The sequence below is a fragment of the Pteropus vampyrus genome, unplaced genomic scaffold, assembly GCF_000151845.1.
Source record: "Pteropus vampyrus isolate Shadow unplaced genomic scaffold, Pvam_2.0 Scaffold182, whole genome shotgun sequence".
NCBI classification, from domain to species: domain Eukaryota; kingdom Metazoa; phylum Chordata; class Mammalia; order Chiroptera; family Pteropodidae; genus Pteropus; species Pteropus vampyrus.
Window position 1 is genome coordinate 2,457,725 of NW_011888963.1, and position 23,922 is coordinate 2,481,646.

Consider the following 23,922-nt stretch of genomic DNA (forward strand, 5'->3'; position numbering starts at 1 on the left):
TATATATATTAAGAAATTATATTCTCGGTAACATTTTTCTTTAAGTGAGGAATAAGAAATCAAGTTGTCTTCCCTCAATAGCTGGTCTATAAACAGAAATCTCCATTCAGCTGAACCATTTGGTTTTCTAGTCTGTGATCATAAATGCTGAATTACCACAGATTGCAAGAGTACAGATTTCTACCAAAAAAAAAAAAAGTTTCATTTTTTAGGTTGCTAATTTTTTTTTCACTATTAAAATTTATTTCAAGTTGCAATTCAGTGCTTGGAGACGGTTTTTAAAATCAGCCCAGAAGATACACATCTAGCTGTTTCACAGCCTCTAACAGAAATGTTCACAAATTCCTTCTGTAAGGTAAGCTGTCATTGTTTTCTCATTATTGTCTGATTTAAGAATCACTATGATAGTATGTTGGATTGTTAATATTTGAGGGGCTAGGCCTATAAGTAACTAATTTCTTTCTGGGTATAAGGCAAATAGTTCATGTGGATATATGATTTTGGACCGAAAGTATAACTCTTTTAATGTGCTTAGGATTTCCGTATTAGTAGCTATTCTCGTCCTCTCACCTTCTTTTATATAAGTTTTAACAGTTAGGAAATCACCCTGTAGAAATAGGCTCATTAGGAATTGAATCGTCATTTTGAAGCAGATTTCATCAAATTTGGCCATCAATGGGGCTCATTAAAACAGGGAGAGGTTCAGGGTCGATGTGTAAAACTAAGACTGAAACCCAAGCTTTATTATTCCTCCTCTTGAGGACTATTTCCATGGTCTCTGGTTCTGGCCTTTGCAGGAAACACGGACCATAAGATTGGAAAAGTTTAGGGTTAATGAGTTCAGGGCCCCAGAGTGGTCTCCCACGTGTTTTTACATTACATTTGGCATCTCATGAGTAATTTGGCAGTAAACTGCTCCCTCTTTTTTATATAGCTATACATTAATTTGTCAAACAGATGAATTTGCATTATATGACAAGATGTAAGGGGCAGTGGCATGTCTCTGTGTTCGTCATCAGGGAATTCCTCCTTTCTTCTTTTGGTTACTGGGGTTCTTTCATTGTCTGGGCTTGTGGCCTCCTTACAGAACCCCATTTCAGTGGCTGGATATGGCTATAGCTGAAGCCATCCTTTACACCTAGATTCCTGAGAGGCCTGTGCTTGAGACAGCACTTGGCTTTACTCACTCTTTAGCTCCTGTCACTGCTGTACCTAGTACTGAAGAGATCAGAACTTTTGTTATCTCCCAGAAAGTTCAAATTGACTTTTACACTGTTTAAACAGAACTCTTTTTTCCTTTTGCTATTTTCTCTCCGATTATATTTAATTGTAAAATTTTGTTGCTTATTATTTTTAAAATATAGTTTTTTGAAACTGGCTCCATAGTATATCTGTACAGTACTGTTTGTGGTATCAATCCTTCAATAGTCCTTTTCAACAGCTGTGGCTTCATTACATATGTGTTTGTTAGCAGGGTAGGGCAGGGAAAGTCTAAAACTTGTCTGAAGCAGCATCAAGATTGTTATAATTAAAGAAATTGTCTCTCCAAGTGTATTTGGTTGTTATATTGGTCATTTTATTTTTAGATTACTGCTTTTCTGTTTTTTCTCCCTAATTTATATACTAAATGGATTTATTCCTTTTATGCAAAGTAAATAACACTCATCTCTACACTATGACCTGCTCAAATGCATTTAATTCATATGAGAATTCATTTTAAAAGTTGTAAGACTTTGGCAATTTTATTAAACTAATTCAGAAGGATTTAGAAGACAGCATGGATTATGATCCTTTTTTTCCCTTTTTTTACAGCTTAATCGAAATAGACAATTAGTTGCTCATATTTACAGTATACAATTCAATGAGTTTTTGCAATTATAATCGGCATATAATAATATATGAGTTTCAGTTGTATAGCATAGTGATTGGAGATCTATATGACTCACAGAATGATCATTCCAATAAATCCCTTAAATATTTATTACAATATTATTGACTATATTCCTTATGCTACACTTTATATCTCCATGACTATTTTGTAACCATCCATTTGTACTTCTTAATCCTTTTGCCCTTTTTCATTGAACCCCCAACTACCTCCCATCTAGTAACTCTCAAAATGTTCTCTGTATCTATGAGTTTGTTTCTGTTGTTGTTGTTGTTGTTTATTTTGTTCTTTAGATTCCACATGTATGTGAAATCATATGGCATTTGTCTTTATCTGACTTACTCCATTCAGCACAATACCGTCAGTCGTCACGCAATATCTTTTCATAATCCATTTTTCAATATGCCATTTTTGTGACCCTCAAAAGTCACTTTTTTTTCATGCATAAACTGCTTAGGCTTGTTAGAAGATTTGAAATAGAAGGAACCCTAAAAGCAAGTACTGCAGGACAGTGATGTGTCTTTGAAGTACACTTATATCCTGAGAGACTATAGTCAGTTTTAAGTAGTGACTTCTACTTATAAAGGTTCTGAAATTGATTCTATAGTTTTTTTTTATCCTAATATTTTTAAGTTTAGAAAAACTATTTGGTAGAGAAAGATTTTTTAAAAAATAAGCAGGACTCATATACTTTATCAGTGATTTTGTATTTGTGAATATTTGTGTGTAATTAGCAAAGTATATTTCCAATGTTAGAGCTATCAAGTTTATTGAAACTTTAGTCAAGAAAAAGGTAATGGTGGTTTTTTAATAAATTCAGTACATAGGTATATTGGCTACAAATTATGCTTTCTTGAAAACTGTAGACTTATTTATGAACTTCAGAGTCAAATTTAAAAGTAACACAATTTTTAAAAAGATCTGTCAGAAATGGAAAAGTACACTGTGTTCTCAGTGTCACTCAAGGTAGTTCTAAATTTTCATTTAGTTCACAAGCACCTTTGGTTTGAACATCGTTAATGCAAAAGAGGTTTGAAGATAATAGTATGTGATAAAAACAGGAATTTTATTTTTTTTTATCTTCTGATAAAATTAATATATGCACATTGTTTAAAAAAATTTGGACAATATTGAAAGATATGAAGAAGAGACTGAAAGTATTACCTCCAAATGTTACTACTGTTAACCTTTTGCGTACACCTTTCCAGTCTTTTTTTCAACCTGTATATGTGTGTATGTGTGTGTGCAATATTTAAATAACAGAATCATGTAATAAATGCTTTTTTTGGTAAACTGTGAATTTGACTTAGTAGGTATCTCTTAGGATAGTAAACATTATGTTTCAAAATTTTCACTAATATAAACAATCCCTTGAACATATTTCTATTAATATTCTTTCTATACTGATTCCATATTTTGTTCATGAAAGATTTCTAGGTATAGAGAAAGCAAGTAAAATTTTTTTTGATTCCCAGTGGCCCATTACCTTCTAGAAAAATTCTATATATTCATATTTCTAATAAAAGTATATGAAATAAGTTTCCCCCTATTTTTTGCTAATGCTATTATTATTTAGGTATTAGATTTTAGAACATGGAATTACAGGTGATTTACTGTAATATGGGTAATTCATTATGACTTTACTTATAGTTCTCTGGGGTTACTCCTAATGTGGCTAAATGGAAATATATTAATTTTAATTTAATTTAATTTCAGAATGATATTCTGCCTCTCTCAAACTCAGTGCCTGAAGATGTGGGAAAAGCTGATCAATTAAAAGACGAAGGTGAATATTTTATAGAAAAATTACTTATTTAGTAAAGCTTTCTGAAACTGAAGAAAATGACTCTTGTCAATCAATAAGATTCTGGTTCACACTGCCATGACTGGATTGTCATAATTTCATATGGCATTTGTGAAACAGAGATGAATGTGATAGGGAAGAAGCCTGAAAATATAGAACAACTTGTGGGTAATATAGGTGTTGGCTTGCTTCAAGAGAAGCAGATCTGTCATGCATAAAACTTGCAAAACAAGTAACTTAAGAGTGATGATTTGTAACTGTATTTGCCTTGTATACTCTAGGATCCCAAATTCTTTTTTATTCTTAATCAAAAGATGAAAATAATTTTCAGTATTATTTTAACTTTCATATATTTAGTGTTTTTGTGTTCTTTGAAATTTGTTAATGCATATATATGTGGCATTTGACTTAAGTATTTATTAGCTAGCACATTTGGTTACTACATCATTAAAATTTCTAATAGTGACTATCGAAGCATTCTTAATTTTAATAAATAAGTTACTGTTGTGTGAAAACAAATGGCCATGGTAAATTGTCTAGCATAGGGTATGTCTGGGCTGCATGGTACACTTATCTGTGTTAATCAAGTCTTCTAGTCAACTAGTACCTTCCTGGAAGGTTGCTTTCAAATATATTTTGTATGTTTTGCTTCTGAAGAGATACAGTATGATCAGGTGAAACCAAGGAAGGGTCATCGTTGTTATTCCCTGACCCATAACAGAGGTATAGGCATATCTGATAGGATTGTTTTAATAATTAAGGGAGACAATTTTATAGGAGAGTACCATGTACTATAAAGTGCTGTACGATGCTCATATTTCTATAAATTTCTAAATATTAAATATTTTGTTAATTGAAGCTTTTTCATCCATATAAATGTGTATATATATTATGTACATAGACATTATGTATCTATACATTTGAGGTGATTTACAGGAAAAGACATACAATAGGTTTTAATAATAATAATAATAATGATAATAATAATAATAAAATGCCACCCCAAGACAAAATGACCCAAAGCAACAAGGAAATTCCAATAACCCAGAAAATGTAAATCTTTTTACATGGAAGAAGCAAATCTACTTAAGTACTTAGGCTAATGTAGTTAACTAGGTGCTCAATCATAAAAGCTATGTAATCCTTTTAGTTGTCTCAGAATTTTTATATTCATTTCTTTTTGGGGGTGTGGAGAAAAATTAAAATTTTTAACTTTTAAAAAAGAGACTTATTGAGCTATAATTCACACACCATGCAATTTACTCCTTTGAAGGATACAAATTCATTGGTTTCTAGCATATTCATAATTGTGCAGCCATCACCATAATTATAGAACATTTTTATTACTCCTAAAAGAAACTGTATTCATGAGCGGTTCCTCTTTGTATTCATTTCTGATTCTCGATTTGCAGTAACTTTTTATGATTTTAGATGCTTTTATCTATCTGCGTTTAATTTAATCTTCCTATTTCTGTTCCCTGCATCCTCTTTCTGTCATTAAGTAGCTAATGATCTGTTAAAAAATAAGACTAATAGGAGAGCTTCTGGTTTAGGGACAACTGGAAGGAATAATAGAGGCTTTTAAGATGTAAATCTTTCCTCCTAATCCTAGTGTTTTAAAATTTTTAATTTTTAACATTGGTTCTTAGAAGTGAGCAGGAAACTTTTTTCTGCTTAATGGAATACGAAAGATAGCCGCAAGAAATCCCTTATTTTCCTGAGCAGTTGTTAATCTCGTTAAATTATAGCAGTGTATCTGTAGATGCTCTTCTGGAAAATCAGTACCTTGTAGACTAGCCATGGTGTCCAAAACTCTGACTTTCTAGAAATTAATCTTTCATAATCTCCTTCTACAAAGAATCTATGTATAGAAGGGATAGCACATAAAAATATTACCTGTCAATAACATACAAGCATGAATAGCTTTACCAGCTTACCCACACGGCAGAGTCCAGAGGGCTTGGTTGCTCAGCAGATGTATAAGTTGACAGCGAAGGAGTGCAAGACCAAGTCCAGACTAAGGTGGTGATTATGGAGGGTGTTGCACTGGGATGGGGTGGGGCCACTCTAAAAGGAAGGAGATGAAAACAAAGAAGGTGAGAAGAGGTTAGATTTTGCCTTGAGATAATCACAATTGTGCATTTACTCACTAATTGAAACCTGAATTTTATAAGATATACAGACATTAATTTTTTTAATACTCTGCATTGTTAAAGCACACTGAAGGCTAAGGAATATCAGCTCTATAGTACAATATCAAATTTATCTCCTCTGTGACTGAAAAATCATGTTGTTGACCTTTACATTACTATAGTTTCTGTGATTAAAATTTCTTTCAGACTTTATATTTTTCCTATATATTGTACTTACTATACTTACTGATTATTTTAGGAAATAACCACATGAAAGAAGAAAATTATGCTGCTGCAATAGATTGTTACACACAGGCAATAGAATTGGATCCAAATAATGCGGTTTATTATTGCAACAGGTAAACTGGCACTACTTGTGGCATTATTTGTTCTAAAACATTTGTATTAATAGCTCTGAAGAACTGTAAAATTGATTTATTTAGAAAGTTTTGAAAGTTCAGAAAAGTATAAAGAACAAAAACAATAATCTCATAAATTTACCACTAGAGGTACCCACTGTTACAAACCTGTTGGCATATTTTATTCGATGTAAGTGTAATTAATTTTAGATTCAGCTTTATTCACCAGGCATATCATAAACATATTTATCTTTTATTGAAATCCTTCATAAACATTATTTAAATTCATATTAATTAGTCTATTATTACTTCTTAATCTTTGTAATATTTCCAGCTTCTACCATTGTGGCTGGCAAACAAACTTTTTACTAAATGGATAGATGTACCTTAGGTTACTTAACTGTTGACCTACTGGCAGACACTGAGGTTGTCCACTTTTTTTCAATATTATAAAGCTGCAATGAACATCTTTGTTTCTAAAATTATTTTCTAATTTTTTTTTTAGACTTAAGATTTGTCCTTGGAAATGCACTCAGGAGGTCTAAATATAAACATTTAGAAAATTGTTGATGCATATTGCAAAATTATTTGTTTCTTTGAAATATTTTGAAAATTAATTTCTTCTCTACGAGTGAGTGTATCTGTTTTTACCTGTTTTACACCCTTATCAGCACTAAGTACTTGAATTATTATTTATTATTGTTAATGTTATTATTTTAATAGTAATTGTCCTAATTTATACTTAATTACTGGTGAGGTTGGACAAAAACGTTGGCCATTTGTGGTTTTTTTCCCCCCTAAATTAATTATCTATTTGTACCTGTACTAGGCCTTACTTAGCCTGTTTGATCTTATACTATTTCTTTCTTTCCTTGTTCTGTCCTTTCTAACGGGGATCTGACCCCTAAAGGCTGCATTTTTCAGGCTCCTTTGTTGCCTGAGTTTTGCCTGGGTTCAGCCATGGGAGTTGCTGGCAGGAAGTTAGAGGGCAGAAAGAAGGGAGAAGCTGGGGTATTTCTTCCTTCCTTTTTACATCAGGGTATTTATCCAGCAGGGATTGCTTCTCATCCTTATCTCCAGCTCCCACCCAAGATACATGCTATGGTCCCAGATTTTGCCAGGTGATGTTGGGTTCTGGACTTCTCTGTTTTAGGGAGTAATGACTTCCTGCTAATCTCTGGATTGTTGCACAACCCCGTTTGGCACCTCCGCTCTTCTATCAGCTATGTAATGAATTCCCTGCACTAAATTATTGTTTTAAATATTAAAGTTCCAATACAACTGTCTGCCATGATGAAAATGTTCTGTATCTGAATTGTCCAGTACACTAACCACTAGCCACAGTGGCTGTTAAACATTTGAAATATGGCTAGTGCAATTGACAAACTAAATTTTTAATGTTTAATTAATTTAAGATCAATTTAAATTCATTAATTTAAATTTAAATAGCTGCATGTGTCTCATGGCTACTATACTGGACAGCATAGCTCTATATTAAAGATATAATCCTTTTGTCCTAATTGCACAGCTTATTGTTTGCCTTTTAATGTTTTTCATACATAAAAGTTCAAAATATTCGTATAGAAAAATCTGTCTTTTTTTAAAAATTTTACTCCAGTATTTTTAGGCTTAAAGCGCTCCCCATTTATAGATTTGACATGCATAGACTTTTTCCTTTACATTTAAGTTTTATCATTTTAAGCCTATTTTGGTGACTGATATGAATATTTTAACCAATCTGAAGCTTTTTATAACAGAGCCTTATAAAAATGACCTTCTATTATATAGCAAGTTGTTAGATTTGAAAGAGAACTTTAAGTTAGTTCGGTCTAATCTTTCATAGAGCTATTCTTATTGTATTTAGGGTATTTATACTCTTCTGAGATAATCCCTTCTTCCTGTACCTTTCTTTTGTGGTTTTATATGTTAGAACAGTCTTCGTTATATTCACACTGAATTTCCTGTAGCTTCTCTCTGTTAGCTTTATTTTTATTCTGAAGAGCAATTATAGAATATGCATGTTTCTTCTTTTTTTTTTTTTATCACAGTATCTGACATTTTGAAGTTTTCTTCTACATTCCTTTGAGTTCCTATCTCCATGTTAAATTTTTACGGCTTTTTCAGTTATGTCTCAGATAGTGCAGCTTTAAGTCTTGCACTTTTGCTTTTAACTTGTTCCAGTTCACCTGTATCTATTACTGTGTACTTCCTAGAAGTTAACACAGCATATCAGGCATTGGTCTGAACGAAAGTCTTGTAGGGCTCTCATTTAACCTACTCCGAGATAACATAATTTGTAGCATAATTTAGTAAATTCGTATTTTGCTTTTGGTTTTTTAAAACTCGTCTTTGTTTTCCACGCATTCTTGGTATCCTATCATTCAATCATACATTCATTTGACAGTTTCTTGCCAAACACCTGCTATGTACCAGTGTTGTCACTGGAGGTAAACTTGGTTGTCTGAATTCAAAGGCAGGATCTCCTATCTTATCCTTGTAGAATTTTATCTTGCTACAGTCTCTCACTTATATGCCTCTTAATCTCTTTGGAATTTGTAAAGGAATGTGTTTGCTTTTGCCATCCACAGCCTTGATAAGACTGCTATTACATTATGTCAATTATGAAGTCAACTGAGGGAGCAATCATAGGGAAGTAGTTAAGAGCTGGGTTCTTTGGATTCTAATTTCTGGCTCTGCCACTCACTACCTATGTGACCTTGAGCAGATTACATATCAATACTTCAGTTTCCTTATTGGTAAAATGTGGATAATAGTATTTACCTGATAGGATTGTTGTAGAGATAAAATACTTAATACAAATAAAGTACTAGGAAAGTGTCTAGTAAAGAATGTTGTATACTGCAGTAGCTATTACTATTATTATTTGCAATCTGATGTTTTTTTTTTTTTTTTTGCTTTGATCAGAATATAAAGAGAATCCAAATTATTGGGTCCAAATATGTTGTCAATTGTCTTTCTCTGATGTACCAGACTGGTGGGGTAATCCTATTAAAATATAAAGGAAATTATGTTAGTTTGATAGGACTTGTTCTGAATTAATTTAGTGTTATTTTCCTTTTTTTATTTGTCTGTAACACTTTTAATGAAAATTTTCAAAATTGAAGTTTACAGTGAATACTCATACTCATACATAGATTTCGCCATTAATATTTTAATACATTTGCTATATCCCATATTTTTTCATCTTTCTGTGCCTTTCTGTTCATTATTCATTGTATTTTTGATGCATTTCAAGGTAAATTGCAGCCATCAGTACACTTTCACCCTAAATACTTTAGCATGCAAATCATTAGAGTTCAAAATTTTACATTTTTTTCTTTTGAGATAAAATTTATATGCAGTAAAATGCACAAATCTTAACTACTTTTACTGAGTTTTACAAATGCATACACCCATGTACCTCAAAACCCCTAGCAAGATATTGACCAGGAGGGGTCAATTGTCTATCTTTAGAGTCAATTGTCTAAAACACTTATCAGAGGAAACCATTGGTTTTTTTTTTTTTCCCACCATAGATTGTTTGTTCTCATTTAGAATTTCATATAAAAGGAATCATACAATACGTACTCTTTTGTGTGAGACTTTTTTGCTCAGCATAATGGTTTTGAGATTAAGCCATGTTGTTGCATGTATCAGTGATGGTTCTTTTTTTTTTTTATTGCTCAGTAGTATTTTATTATTTGAATGTACCACAGTTTGCTTAGCCATTTCCTATTCATGGTCACCTGGGCTGATTTTAGTTATTCTTTTTTGTTTTGTTTTGTTTTTTAATTTATAGTTATCATTTGTATAAGAGTTGGATTCATATGGATTTAGTTGGCAATACTGGAAAACTACATTTTCTTTCTTCACAAAAAATTCCCTTTATTAATCCAGTCTAAAAATCTAGCACAGAAAAACAGAAAAATCCATATAATTTGGAGAGAATGAATTCCCCAAGCTGTGGTTTTATTTGATTTATTCAATGTAATTAGATGAATATGTATAACGTTTTAATTTAGCATATGAAATATTGAAATACATTTAATAGTGTCACAAAATGTTATGACCAGATAAAATTTTACCCCCAAATTGCTTATTTGTAAAGAACAATAAATCATACACCTTTAACTATGAGTTTGGTAAATCTGAGCTTATATAAAGTAGTTATTTTTAATGAGATTAAGGTTCATTAATAAGGTTCATTAATAATATGTCTATTAGTACTATATTAGAAGAGATTCTTGGAAATAATATATGCTTGCTTTTCACTTAATTATTATTAAGAAATAAATAATTATACATCTCTTTTGCATTTAAATAGTATCTTTTTCCCTGAGTTCAGTAACAGAGCATGCATTTAATATTAAATAATTAGAAAACTTTATTTGTATATTTGATATACATTATTTCTTTTAGGCTCTAGCTATAAACATCTCAGTAGCCTGTAATCTTGCCAACTAGCCCTTGTTATTTTTCTTAGCCAGTTGGCTGCCAAGAGTTGGAAGCTCACACCTGCAAATCTAAATCTTCCTTTTGATATTAATTTTTATAGTTTTATTACTAATCAAAATATTGTTCAACTTAAACTCACTAGGATGAACCAAAGTTTTTTATAGAAGTCACTTTTTTATATGTTAGGAAATGATCAGTTGGCACATTTCTTAAGCATGAGTCTTTCTCTTCTAGTGTTTATCTTCTATTTTGGATCCTAATGATGTTTTAGACTCAGCTTAGGCACTAGGAAAACCTAAGTCTTTCCTTGAAAACCTGTTATTTATTTTTGCTTTTTTCTATACACCTAGCACTTACCACAATTTGTAACATTTATATAAGTTATCATATATTCTGCCTTATCTTATAGTTAAAGGCATACTTATTTTATTTCTTCAGGTAAAGGGCCGAAATTGGATCTCATATCTATTTGTATATAGAATCCATTACTATTACTATAGTATCTATAGCACTATGCCTCACAGGAGTTCACCCAATTTTTGCAGAATCCAAGGACTATAGAAGAAATATAAGAAATTTACAGTGATGTTGAAGTGACCAAGCACTCACATTAACACTTTATACATAAAACAACAAATGATTGAGTATAGGTCTAAAACATTTTCAAGTACTTCATAATATGAAATGGCATTTCATATTAAATTAATTAGTTGACTATGTCTTCTGTCCCTAAACAGTATAGTATTCTTATTTCTTTTGTACAGTTTTGTTGCTGAGTACATTACTTTACCCATAATAATCTCATGTTTCTGGGATGGTTGGATGGTTGAATGACTGAGGCAATGAATGGCATATAAGATTTACGAGAAAGAGAACGAGCATAATGGAAAGAATCTGGAAGGCCTCTCATGTGATAGGGAATTTGAATTGGAGCTAGATTTGATGGACAGGTAGAACTTGGACAGACAGAGGAGAGGGCAGGGCATTTTAGATTGGAGTGTGTAGTTTACAAGGCAAAAGTAGGAATCATCAGGGCATTGTGCCAAGGAATGCTAAAACAGTGGGGTTCTGAGAAAGATGGAAGCAGAGACCACATTGTTTTGCATTTTGTTTTCTTTCACTTCCATAAGCACCATGTAGTCATTAGAGTCACTGGGATTTGAACTTGGTTTGTTGAACTTGGAGCTGAATCTCAGCTTAGCCACTTACTAGCTATGCGTCCTTGGGCAGCCACTTAACCTTTTGAGCCTCAATTTTCTCACTTATAAAACAGAGATATACTAACCACCTCACAGGGTAGTTGTGAGGAGTAAATATATATATATATATAAAGCCCCTAGCATAGTCTTAGGCTTTCAATATCTGTTTTTTTCAAAAACAATGTAATTCCTAGTTTCAAGAACAGGTTTCGCTGTAATTTATTTATGCATAATATATATAGCATGGGAAATGTAAGGTACCTGTGATTTTTTTTTCTGCCTTATTTTCTATATTTAATATTCATGCTCTTGCTCCAACAAGCTGAAGAAAGCAAGAAGTTGTCTGAAAACATGGTGACTTTTAACTCTATTGTTCTACTGGAATTTCATTAGTTCTGCCCTGATAACCAAACAGCAGGGGCAGAGAGCAGACCACATTGTTATTCAGTTCAGACATTGGAAAGTTTGGCTTCATCTCACAAGAAATTCAAATGTAGCCTGACTTCTCTTCCCTTTCCTGGCCTCAGAGGTTCAGTCTCTCTCCTCTTTCTTTTATGAGCCACACAAATAAGCTTCTATCCTAGCTCAAAGTTTGTGATCTAAAGCTAAAACTATCAAGATTGAAACAGTCATCCTCTTCCCTTCCGCCCATTCTTCTCTCTGGGTCTGAGTCTCCCTGCTTTATTCCTTGTTTTATTATCAGTATCCGAAGCCAGGGCATCTTCCTCTGTTTCCTTTTCCATATACCTTCAAAATAGCTCATTTGTTCCCTCTTCCTTTTCCATCACGACTCCCTTAGTCCAGGTTCTTAACTTTTGCTAAACTAATGGCTTCTTGTTTCTATTTTTACTCCCACTCGTCTTCTGCCAAAAGGATCTTTCTAAAGTATGAAATTAATCATCTTACTCTTGCTTTCTTCTCTAGTTCCAGATACCTACATGATTGAATTTAAGCACCTGAGTATGATACATAAGCTCTTTTATAATTTAGGCTCTTTCTTTTCTTTTACTTTATTATCTTTACTTTTCTTCCTACCTCATTTCTCTTTTCTCTACTCTCTATGCATATGTAATGTGAAATTCACGGACTTCTTAAAAATACCATGCTGAGACATCTCTGCATGCTTTTATGTACTCTTTCCTCTGCCTAGAATATTTCTACCTTATCTAATTGCTAGTCATCCTTCAAGATCCTGTTAGGTGCTGTTTCTCTTAGGAAGACTTTCTTCATTTCTTCTCTCTTCAACCGCTATGCCCCTCCACCCTTCCTAGTCATGTCCTATGGAGTGGTGCTGCCCAATATGGGTAGCCCCTAGCCACATGTGGCTGTTTAAATGTAAATTAAAATTAATAAAATAAACAATTCAGTACCTCAGTTGCACTAGCTTATTTCAAGTACTCTTTAGTCACATGTGGCTAGGGGCTATTGTATTGGATAGCACAGATAAAGAACTTTTCTATCACAGAAAGTTCTATTAGACAACTCTGCATAGGGTTAACCAAACTTTTCTATGTTGTCCCTTCCTTTGATACTGCTATTGTACTTATCATACTGTTTATTTATTTACATATCTATTTCCCTATTAGACAATGAAAGATTGGAAGGCAGAGATATATTTTCTCATCTCTGTATATTTGGTTTTGAGTTCAGGGTTTAGCACATTATAAGTGTTCAACAGAAGTTTGCGTTGAATTGATTCAGTGAATTTTAGAGGGAGAATTGCCTCAATTTAAGACTTCTAATGGTGAAGCAGTCACATGGGTATGTATTTAATTTAATTAATTTAATTTATTTAAATACATTTAATTTATATTTAATTTATATTTAATTTATATATATTTAATTTATTTAAAACCTATTTAAACTTACTGAAAGAGCAATACAATGAAGACCCATATACATGTACCCTAGAGTCAGTAGTAATTAACATTCTGTCATGTTTATTTTCCTTATCTCTTTTTCTCTGTCTCTCAATGGGTGTGTGTATGTATGTGTGTGTGTGTGTGTGTGTGTGTGTATGTTTGTGTGTGGGTAATTATAATTTTCTTGCTGACCCTAATTATTGAAGTTATATCTCCTAAGAATAAGGACATACTCCACATAACTATCATATCATTCACATGTAAAATTAGCATTAATATGGGAAGTTCTCCAGCTATCCCCCAAATACCTTCAATAGCTATCTTTGGTCCAGAATCCAGTCAACGTTCATGAATTGCATGTTGCTATGTCATTTTAGTCCCTTTTCATCTAGAAAATATCTCTGCCTTTTATGATTGATTGTTTTTCATGCCATAGACTTTTTTGAAGAGTTCAGGCCAATGATCTTATAGAATGTGCTGTATTCTAGATCTGTGTGTTACTTCCACATGATTAATTTTAGGTTAAATTTTGGTATAAAACCTTTATAAATGATTATGTGTACCATAAATTGCATTATATTAAGAGGCACATATTTTCAGGCTGTCCCATTAATGATGTTTCTAAGTTTGATATCTTAGGGTGGTGATCACCATTTCTATGATTCCTCTTGTAATTAAAAATAATCTGTGGGATCGGATCATGTGAATATCCTGTTTACCAGCAATCTTATATTCAATGTTTTATCATCTGTTCATGATCTTTCCCTGAATACATTGATGGTTACAAAATGATTTTCTAATCTTGCCATTTCCTTTACATATATTTCCTCATCTATTTCTGTAAAGAAGAGCTTTCTCTCCTTTTCCGCTTTCCTCCTCCTTCCCTCTCACCCAACTTTTTCGAGTATAATTATGGACTCATGAATTAAAAAAAAAAATCACTAGTCAATGTGTTATAATAAATTACTATATAATTTTCATACTTAAATTATTTCATAGTTGGCTAGTGGGAGCTCCTTTAAACTGGCTGTATGTGCTTTAATATAACTTCATTTGGTTTTGAACAGTCTTGCTTTCTAAGACAACAAAATATCCCAGATTTGCTTTGTACTTTCTTGCCTTAGATGTGGGCTCAGCTATTTCTACAAGGATCCCTTTTTTTTTTTTTTTAATCGAGAATGGTATTTAGAAACCAAGATCTAGTTGAATTAGATGATTATTGGTACTGAAGTGTTATTGCTTCTAGGTCTTTTCAGTGGACAGAGCTAGGCAATAGAGTGTTTTAAAAAGTCATCAATTTATACAGATACCTTCAATTCACATTCCACTGTCACAGAGATTTCCCTTACTTCCCCCATTTTACATTTGTATCTTTTCTCGCCTAGAGCAAAAACCTTGCTTTCCAACACCACTAGTATATTCACTCATTAGCTCTATCCTTCAACATCCCTCAGTTGGTATTAAAACAGCAATATTACAACACTAGTAAGTCTGCTAAGTAAACTTCAGAATTTCTCAGCACACTTTTGTCCTTAGAATTCATCTCATTGAGGATACATACTCAGAACACTGTGCTTGAAAATAACTTGAATTCTTTCTTTTTGATAGACAGGATCATTTGTTTCTGTGTTCTTCAGTTTGAAAGTTTGCTTTTTCATCCTTTTTGAAGTCTACTCCATTCCCACCAATCTTATATAGGATGAGACTTTTAATATAGGTTTGACTTCTGAGCCGTGTAAATATTTTCCTGAAAATTAAATTAAAAAGGATGATCAATAAATAATGACTCTCTATCATTAATAATGCTCTTTGACTTATATCTGATATTAATGTTTCTATACCAGCTTTCTTTTGCTTGGTTTTTAGTTTGCCAGATTGTTTTTTTTTTTTTTCTAGCCCTTTAAACTCCAGCCTGTGTGTTGATTGTATTTTAAGTAATATCTTTTGTATACAACTTGAGAATCTGATTTTTATCTAGGCAACTTTGTGATTACTTGTATACTTGAATTGTTTTCTGCTGTTACTTTTTTGACTTCTTTCCTTCCTGTTCCCCCTCTCTTTCTCTCTCTTTCTCTGTCGGCCTCTTATTGTATTGATTGAGTTATTTTTATTTCATTTTTTTCTTTCTAATTATTTGGAAGTGATACATTCTATATCTCTTCTTTTAATGGTCATCTTTGTCATACCGTTAGTTTGTATTGAGTATTCAAATAAACCCATACCTCTTTTTCACATGAACTACCAAAAGAGGTTTGTTGAATCCTATACTTCCACATTAATTTTTTTTAAACAGAAGCAAAGAAGACTCTTTATTTTATTCAAATTTTGTAATCTTAATTTGGAAGTAACAATCTCAGTCATGCTGAGAAGAAAGGTTGACAGAAAACTGGACTCATCACCACCTTTCTTTATAGCCTGCCAGCTTTCTACAACCCCTGCCCCCAGGAATCTAAGCACAATTGAGGCCAGAAATATGATTTTGATTACTGCTCCAATTATTATGCCAAGAAAAGCTTTAGCTAGCCCTTAAAAGATATATTAGATGGATGAATAAAGTAGAAATATTTAGTCTGTAGAAGAAAGAATAGAGTGGTAGTGAGATGCGGGGCAGGAGACACTTTAGGACTTGTCGGTCTGAAGGAATTATGTGTTGAACAGAAATTCTTCTTATCTACTATGGCCTTGAGGGTTGAAGCTAGCATTACTATAGGGAAACAGAGTTATCTACTCTCAGGATTGTGTGGAAGGTTAGTAAATGGCTTCACTATACTGTCAGGTCCCAGTTATTCCAGGAAGTTTTGTTAGAGGTCACCTGGAAGGGATTAAATATTCTTTAATTGCTCTGGGAATCTATGCTAAGTATATGGAATACATTGCCATCTTTAATTTACAGCCAGATTTAGGCACACAGTTAAATAGTATTTTTCAACTTACACTTGCTAGATGATTTTAACCGTACTAGTAAAGTGATCATATAACAGCACAACACTCTGAGTAGCCATTCACAGCAAGCATTCACTCTGTATGCCTCCCTAGTAATCCCTAGTGTTTTCAGTGTCCAGTTTGGCCAAATTAAAAAGGCAATAAATATGCAGATCAGTAGTATGACTCATGTATTTGTCTTTTCTATAGCAAAGCAAACAGTGAAAGGCAACCTGCATGTTTTCTCTGAATTTTGTTTCCGAGTTTTCTTTTCATTTAATTATAGAATTATCTTAGCTTGATTTAGATGTTTACTGGAAGTGATATACAGATTGGGACAAGGAAAATATAGTTTTATTAGAATCTAAAAATCTAAATTAGTGCCTTGAAGGCTGCTTATAATAAAAACCTCTTCTTTTTCTCTTAGGGCTGCTGCTCAGAGTAAATTAGGTCACTACACGGATGCAATAAAGGATTGTGAAAAAGCAATAGCAATTGATTCAAAGTACAGCAAAGCCTACGGGAGAATGGGGTAAGTTCAAAGTAGTGCCAAGTTGTACCAGATATGGTATTCTTAATGGCTTGCTTTAGAATTTCCTGCTTAATATTATATCCTCTCAACTAACAAGAAGATAAATATAATGTTGAGGGAGGAAATGACTGCAATTTCTGTGACTTGGGAGAGAGATGATTAGTTGTATGATGAATGATTGGTTGTTGGAGAAAATCATATAGCCATAATGAGTAGACTCACTTCATGTTTAAGGCCACAAATCTCATGAGTTGATTGCTTCACATCTACTCTTCTCTCTTCAAATTTCACTATACCCTCCATAGTGACGCTCAACTGATGATATTGCCTTATACTTAATTGAGAAAATAGATGCATTTAGGAGAAAAGTAGCTCCTCTTCCTACTTCCAAATCCACCAATCTGCCTTCAATTGTGTCTGCATAGACTGCTTTTTCTCCTGTTAAAATGGAGGGTTTCTCATCTAAGACTGCTGCCTTCATTTATGCTTTAGATCTCATCCCTTTATATCTTCTCCAGGACTTTACACTTGTAATCATTTCCTTTATCTTCTACAACACGTTTTCCTGTCTCTAACAGTATTAATGACTGCATGTGAAAAGGTCATGCAGAACCAACCACTGCATCATTCTTTCAGCTAGCTACATCATTTCTCAGTTTCTCTTTTTCTACAAAGTCTCTGATAGTTGTCTATACTTGTCTCATCTTCATCATCTCTCATTCTCTTGTCAGCGCACTCTAATAAGGCATTTGACGTCTATATCACTCATCTGAGAGCTCTGTTCAAGGTCACCAGTTGTCTATATTTGTCAAGGCCAAAGTTTAGTTCTGTATCTTCACCTTACCTACCTTTTAGCATTTGGGATGATTAGCTTATTTTTGAAATAACTTCATTTCTTGGGCTTCTGTGACACCATGCTTCCAGATTTTCCTTTTACTTCACTGGCTGCTCTTTCCTAGTCTCCTGTATTGGTTTTTCCTTCTCTACCATTTCTAAATAATGGTGTACTTCAGGGCTGTATCCTTGGCTCTGCTGCCCATGTCTCTCTATTCTCTCTTCTGATTTCATCCTGCCCCATGTTTTTAAATTCCATCTATAGCCGAAAATAAAAGGTATCCCAATTGGAAAGGAAGAAGCAAAACCGTACTTATTTGCAGATGACATGACACTATATATAGAGAACCCTAAAGATTCTTTTAGAACTGATCAATGAATTCAGTAAAGTAGCAGGACACAAAATTAATATTCACAAATCAGTTGTATTTTTATATACCAATGATGAACTTTCATAAAGAGAAATTAAGAAAATAATCTCATTTATGATTGCATCAAAAACAATAAAATACCTAGGAATCAAATTAACCAAGGAGATGAAAGATCTGTTCTTAGAAAATAATAAGTCATTGAAAAAAGAAATTGAAGAAGATACAAATAAATGGAAGCATATATCATACTCATGGGTAGGAAGAATCAACATCTTTAAAATAGTCATTCTACCCAAAGCAATCTATAGATTCAATGCAATCCCTATCAAAATACCAATGGCATTATTCAGAGAACTAGAACAAAGAATCCAAAAATTTTTATGTAACCATAAGAGATCCTAAATAGCCACACAATCTTGAGAAAGAAGAATAAAGTTGGAAGTATCAAACTACCTGATATCAAAGTATACTATAAGTCTACACTAATTAAAACAGCATGATACAAGCATAAAAACAGATACATTGATCAATGGATCAGAATAGAGAGCCCAGAAATAAATCCACATAAATCATATATTAAATGACAAAGGAGGCAAGAATAAACAATGGGTAAAGACAGTTTCTTAAATAAATGCTGTTGGGAAAACTGGACAGACGCATGCAAAAAATGAAACTGGACTACCTTTTTATACCATATACAAGAAAGACTCAAAATGTATTAAAGACTTAAATATAAGACCTGAAACTGTAAAACTTCTAGAAGAAGACATAGGCAGTAAATTCTCCGATATTGCTACTAGTAACTTCTTTTTGGATATATCTCCTCAGGCAAAGGAAAAATGAGAAAAAATAAATGGGTCTACATCAAACTAAAAAATTTTTGTACAGCAAAGGAAAACATCAACGAAATGAAAAGACAACCTACTGAATGAGAAAAGGAACATATTCTCTTATTATATATCTGATAAGGGGTTAATATCCAAAATATATAAATAACTCATACAACTCAACGACAAATAAACAAACAATCCAATTAAAAAATGGGCAGAAGACCTTAATAGATATTTCTTCAAAGAAGAAAAACAGATGGCCAATAGACGTATAAAAAGATGCTCAACATCACTAATCATCAGAGAAATACAAATTAAAACCACAATGAGATATCACCTCATACATGTCAGAATGCCTATCATCAATAAATCAAAAAACAAGTGTTGGCAAGGATGCAGAGAAAAAGGAACCCCTGTACACTGTTGGTGGGATTGCAAATTGGCACAGTTACTATGGAAAACAGACTGAGCTTCCTCAAAAAATTAAAAATGGGTCTACCTTTTGACCCAGCAATTGCACTTCTAGGTGTTTACCCAAAGATAACCAAAACGCTAATTTTTAAAGGTCTATGCACCCCTCTGTTCACGGTAGCACTATTAACAATAGCCAAGACATGGAAACAACCTAAATGCCCATCAACAGATGATTGGATAAAGAAGTTATGGTTTATATATACAATGGACTATTACTCAGGCATAAAAAATGAAATCCTACCATTCACAGTGACATGGATGGATCTAGAGGTTATTATGCTGAATGAAATAAATCAGAAAGAGAAAGATAAATACCATATGATTTCACTTATATGCAGAATCTAAGGAACAAAAAGAACAAAGTAATCAAAAACGCACTCACAAATATAGAGGACAATCTGGTGATGGTCAGAGGGGTGGGAGATTGAGGGGCCGAAAGAAAGGGGCGAAGGGTTAAAGAAGTACAAATTAGTAGTTCAGAGATGGTCATAGGGATGGGGTGTGCGGACATTGGGAATGTAGTCAGCAGTAATGTAATGGCTATCTGTAGAGCCAGAGGGGTGATAGAGAAATCAGGGGGATTATTTCACAAAGTATATAAATGTCTAACCAATGTATTGTATACTTGAAACTAATAAAATAAAATGCTTAAAAAATAAATTCCATTTATAGCCGATACTCTTTATTCATGGATTCTTTATTTATGAATTCACTTACTTGCTAAAATTTTTTTTTAACCCCCAAATCAATATTCGCTGTGCTTTTGTGTTCATTCACAGTGTAGTGAAAAATTTGAGTCACTCGATGTGTAAGACTTTGGCTGAAGTCTAAGGTGATGCCCTGCCTTTTTGTTTCAGCTCTCATGCTGAAACGAGTGTCATTTTTGCAGTTTATTTAGTGCCATATATATATATGAATTTTACATATATGTGCATATGCATATTATATATATGCATTTTTGTGGCATTTCCCCTGTTTACAATGGACCCAAAAGTAGAATGAACTATTTCCAGTGTTCTTAAGTGCAAGAAGGCTATAATGCGCCTTATGAAAAAATACACATTAGATGTTTTGTTCAGGGATGAGTAAGTGCTGTTGGCTGTGAGTTCAATGCTAATGAATCAATACTATGTATTAAATAATGTTTCTTTAAGCAGAAACACATAAAACAAGGTTATGTATTGATTGGTTGACAAATGTGATCAGAGCCTCATGGGAACCTAACCTTATATTTCCCCTGGGAGCAATTGTTTAGCATTTGCTTAATTAGTATTTACAGTGGCTTTATAGAACATAACTACTCTGAATAATGAGAATCAATTGTTATGTTGATAGATCTCTTAAGTTACTATATGTCTTAAGTTATATGTCTGAATGCCATACTCATATTCGACTTTTTATCTCCATTTATATATTTAATAGATATTTTAAACTTAACATGTCCCAAACAGTACTTTCATTCCCTTCTTAAATCTTTCCCATCTCAGTAAATGTTACTATCATTCACCTGCCAGTGTTCAAGTTAAAACATCTTTCATTCAGTTAAAGAAGTACAATTAGTAGTTGATAGTTGGTCACAGGGATGGGGAGCAGGGCAGAGGAGGGAATGCAGTTAGCATTAGTATGATGGCTAGGTGGAGGGCCAGGGGAGGGAGGGAGCAACTGGGGGGATCATTTTATGAACTATATAGATGTCTAACCAATGTACTGTATACTTGAAACTAATTTAAATAAATTTTAAAAAATGAAAAAAAAAAAGTCCTTCGTTATTATACCTGACACATCTAATCTATCAGCAAGTCCTGTCAAGATAAAAGTTTCTACTTATATCTTGAATTCAAGCACTGATTGCTATCTGGTTTATAACCCTAGTCCAAATTAGTAACTCTTACCTAGGCTATACTATAATAACTTCCTAACCGGTCTCCCTGCCTCCATTTTCTCCACTCCTGCTGCCCCACCCCGCCATCTCCATCCTCTGCAGAGAAGCTAAAGAGAGCTTTGTAAATGATAAATTGGATCTTGTCACCCCATTGCAACCAGAATAAAATCCAGACTCCAAACCATGGTCCTATATAATCTGGCATCTGATTACTCCCTGTTGTAGTCTCTTTCCATACTTTATTTTCTGTGCTCCCTCCTCCTCATCCTTTGTCCTGTTCCTTAAGCATACCAACTTTGTATCATTCTCAGGGGCTTTGTGCTTACTGCTGTTTCTATTTAGAATGCTCCTGCCCTGATTTTCATATGACTGTTTCTTCTCATCTTTCAGGTCTTTTCAATGTGTTTGCCTTTGAGCAGCTCCCCTATTCATTCTCTTTAACAATACTCTTTTATTTGCATATTTATTGCTTGTCTTTGCCGGGTAGAATGACATTCTCTTCAACTCAAGAACTTTACCTTTTTCCTTGGGGAATCTAAAATAGTGCCTGGTGCACAATAAGGTTTCAATAAATATTTAATTGAGGACTCTGATTGAAATATCTTTCATGGTTGACTAGTAGAAAACTAATTAGGGTCTGGAAATTTTTCTGTGGTTAGGTACTATATTTTATTGAGATGAGAAGTCTGTGAGGTAAGTCAACCAAGAAAGAATTGGAGTAATTTGTTAAAAACAAACCTAGAGCAAATAAAAAAACCTCAATACTATCTCTCCATATATACCATTATCATTTAGTTCTTAAGTAATTTTCCAATAAATAAATTCTAACTAGGTAGAGGAAAACATAAAAAATTTAATAACTCACTCTAGACTGAGATAATGCGTTATTTAAGTTGTAAAAGAAGCTATTAGTACCTATTTAACAACTAACACGTCTTATTCATGTGATACCCCAGTCAGCTGATACCCCACAATCACTTTTATTTTTATGGTACATTGATATTGTGACTTACGTCTCTGTAGGAAGTAGGAAGAAAGTGTGACGTTGTAAAGCACAAATCTAGTTCAGAGTCTTTAAAATGGTTTTAGCATCATAGAGGTATATGACCACAAGATTGTTGGTTGGCTCATATCTTTGTAGAGCTTAGTTATTCATAAAGCAAATTACTTCACATATTTGGCTTAAAAATGGAAGGGTAGGTAAGGTTTATTTCTAAGCATTAAGTATATGGTTAATGTAAGACAAGTCAAGGTTGTCAGCAAGCAGGATAGAAAGAGTTCAGACTTAACAGAATCTTGGAATTAGAAGGAATTTTAGTGCTATTTCTGTGAATCACAGTATAATGAATAAATTAGGTATAATCTGGACTTGAATTGAATACCAGTACAGATGTTTGACTACATTTATGATGTCCTGATATTCTTCAATCATATATCTTATACTCTTATATTCTTTTCAGGCTGGCCCTCACTGCCATGAATAAATTTGAAGAAGCAGTTACAAGTTATCAAAAGGCATTAGATCTTGACCCTGAAAATGACTCCTATAAGTCAAATCTGAAAATAGCAGAACAGAAGTTAAGAGAAGTATCCAGTCCTGTAAGTTATTAATGCCAAATGAGTGAAATATTTTGTTATTCACAATTTATTGTAATAAAATTGTAGTGGTTAGAATAATGATCAGATATAATTGTTTTACAGACAGGAACTGGATTGAGCTTTGACATGGCTAGTTTAATAAATAATCCGGCCTTCATTAGTATGGTGAGTACATTTCCTTTTCTGCTCTTTTTTCCATAAAGCTATATAATTCCAAAACTTTTTAGAAATAAATAAGGGAGATTTTGTGGTGGTGGTAACAGAGAGGTGACGTAATGTCATAGCTAAGGTTTTTAACCTGCCCATATACCTGTTTGTGAGAAAGCCATGGATGGACTTCAAGAAGCCCATGGATCCCCTGAAATTACATGTAAAAATTTGTGTACCTGTCAATATGTGCATATTTCTAGGGAGAGAACTATATTTTTGTCAGATTGGCATAGGGGTCTGCAAATCTACAAGAGGTTAGAAACCACTCTCTTACTTTGAAAATGGCCCTAGGAAAATGTCTAATAATTGAGATCTGAGGATTTGGGCTATTGTGGTTCTCTAAGCTTTCCTCTCAGCACTATCTGCTTCCTTTCTATCTTGAGTTTATTTGAACTTTTAGTGTAATTCTTATATATATGTACTTCATCCTTCAGAACTTATAGGTCTTTTTGAAAACACTTATAGGTCTTTTTGAAAACACACATGCTCTCTTCCAGTATGTGGAAACTCTGATCTAATAGGTCAGGGATGTTTCCTGGGCATATAAAGCTCCTTGGGTGACTTTATAC

General features: G+C 33.1%; 1 protein-coding gene across 3 annotated transcripts in view; it reads left to right on the top strand.

The window, feature by feature from the left end:
- SGTB (small glutamine rich tetratricopeptide repeat containing beta) overlaps window positions 1–23,922 on the top strand; it is a 40,754-nt gene that overhangs the window by 12,989 nt on the left and 3,843 nt on the right. For all 3 annotated transcript variants that reach the window (XM_023537211.1, XM_011371073.2, XM_023537212.1), the window contains exons 4-8: window positions 3,605–3,674; window positions 6,084–6,183; window positions 17,049–17,153; window positions 23,005–23,143; window positions 23,246–23,308. In XM_023537211.1, the coding sequence (XP_023392979.1) occupies window positions 3,605–3,674; window positions 6,084–6,183; window positions 17,049–17,153; window positions 23,005–23,143; window positions 23,246–23,308 (477 nt within the window). The remainder of the gene's footprint in view (window positions 1–3,604; window positions 3,675–6,083; window positions 6,184–17,048; window positions 17,154–23,004; window positions 23,144–23,245; window positions 23,309–23,922) is intronic.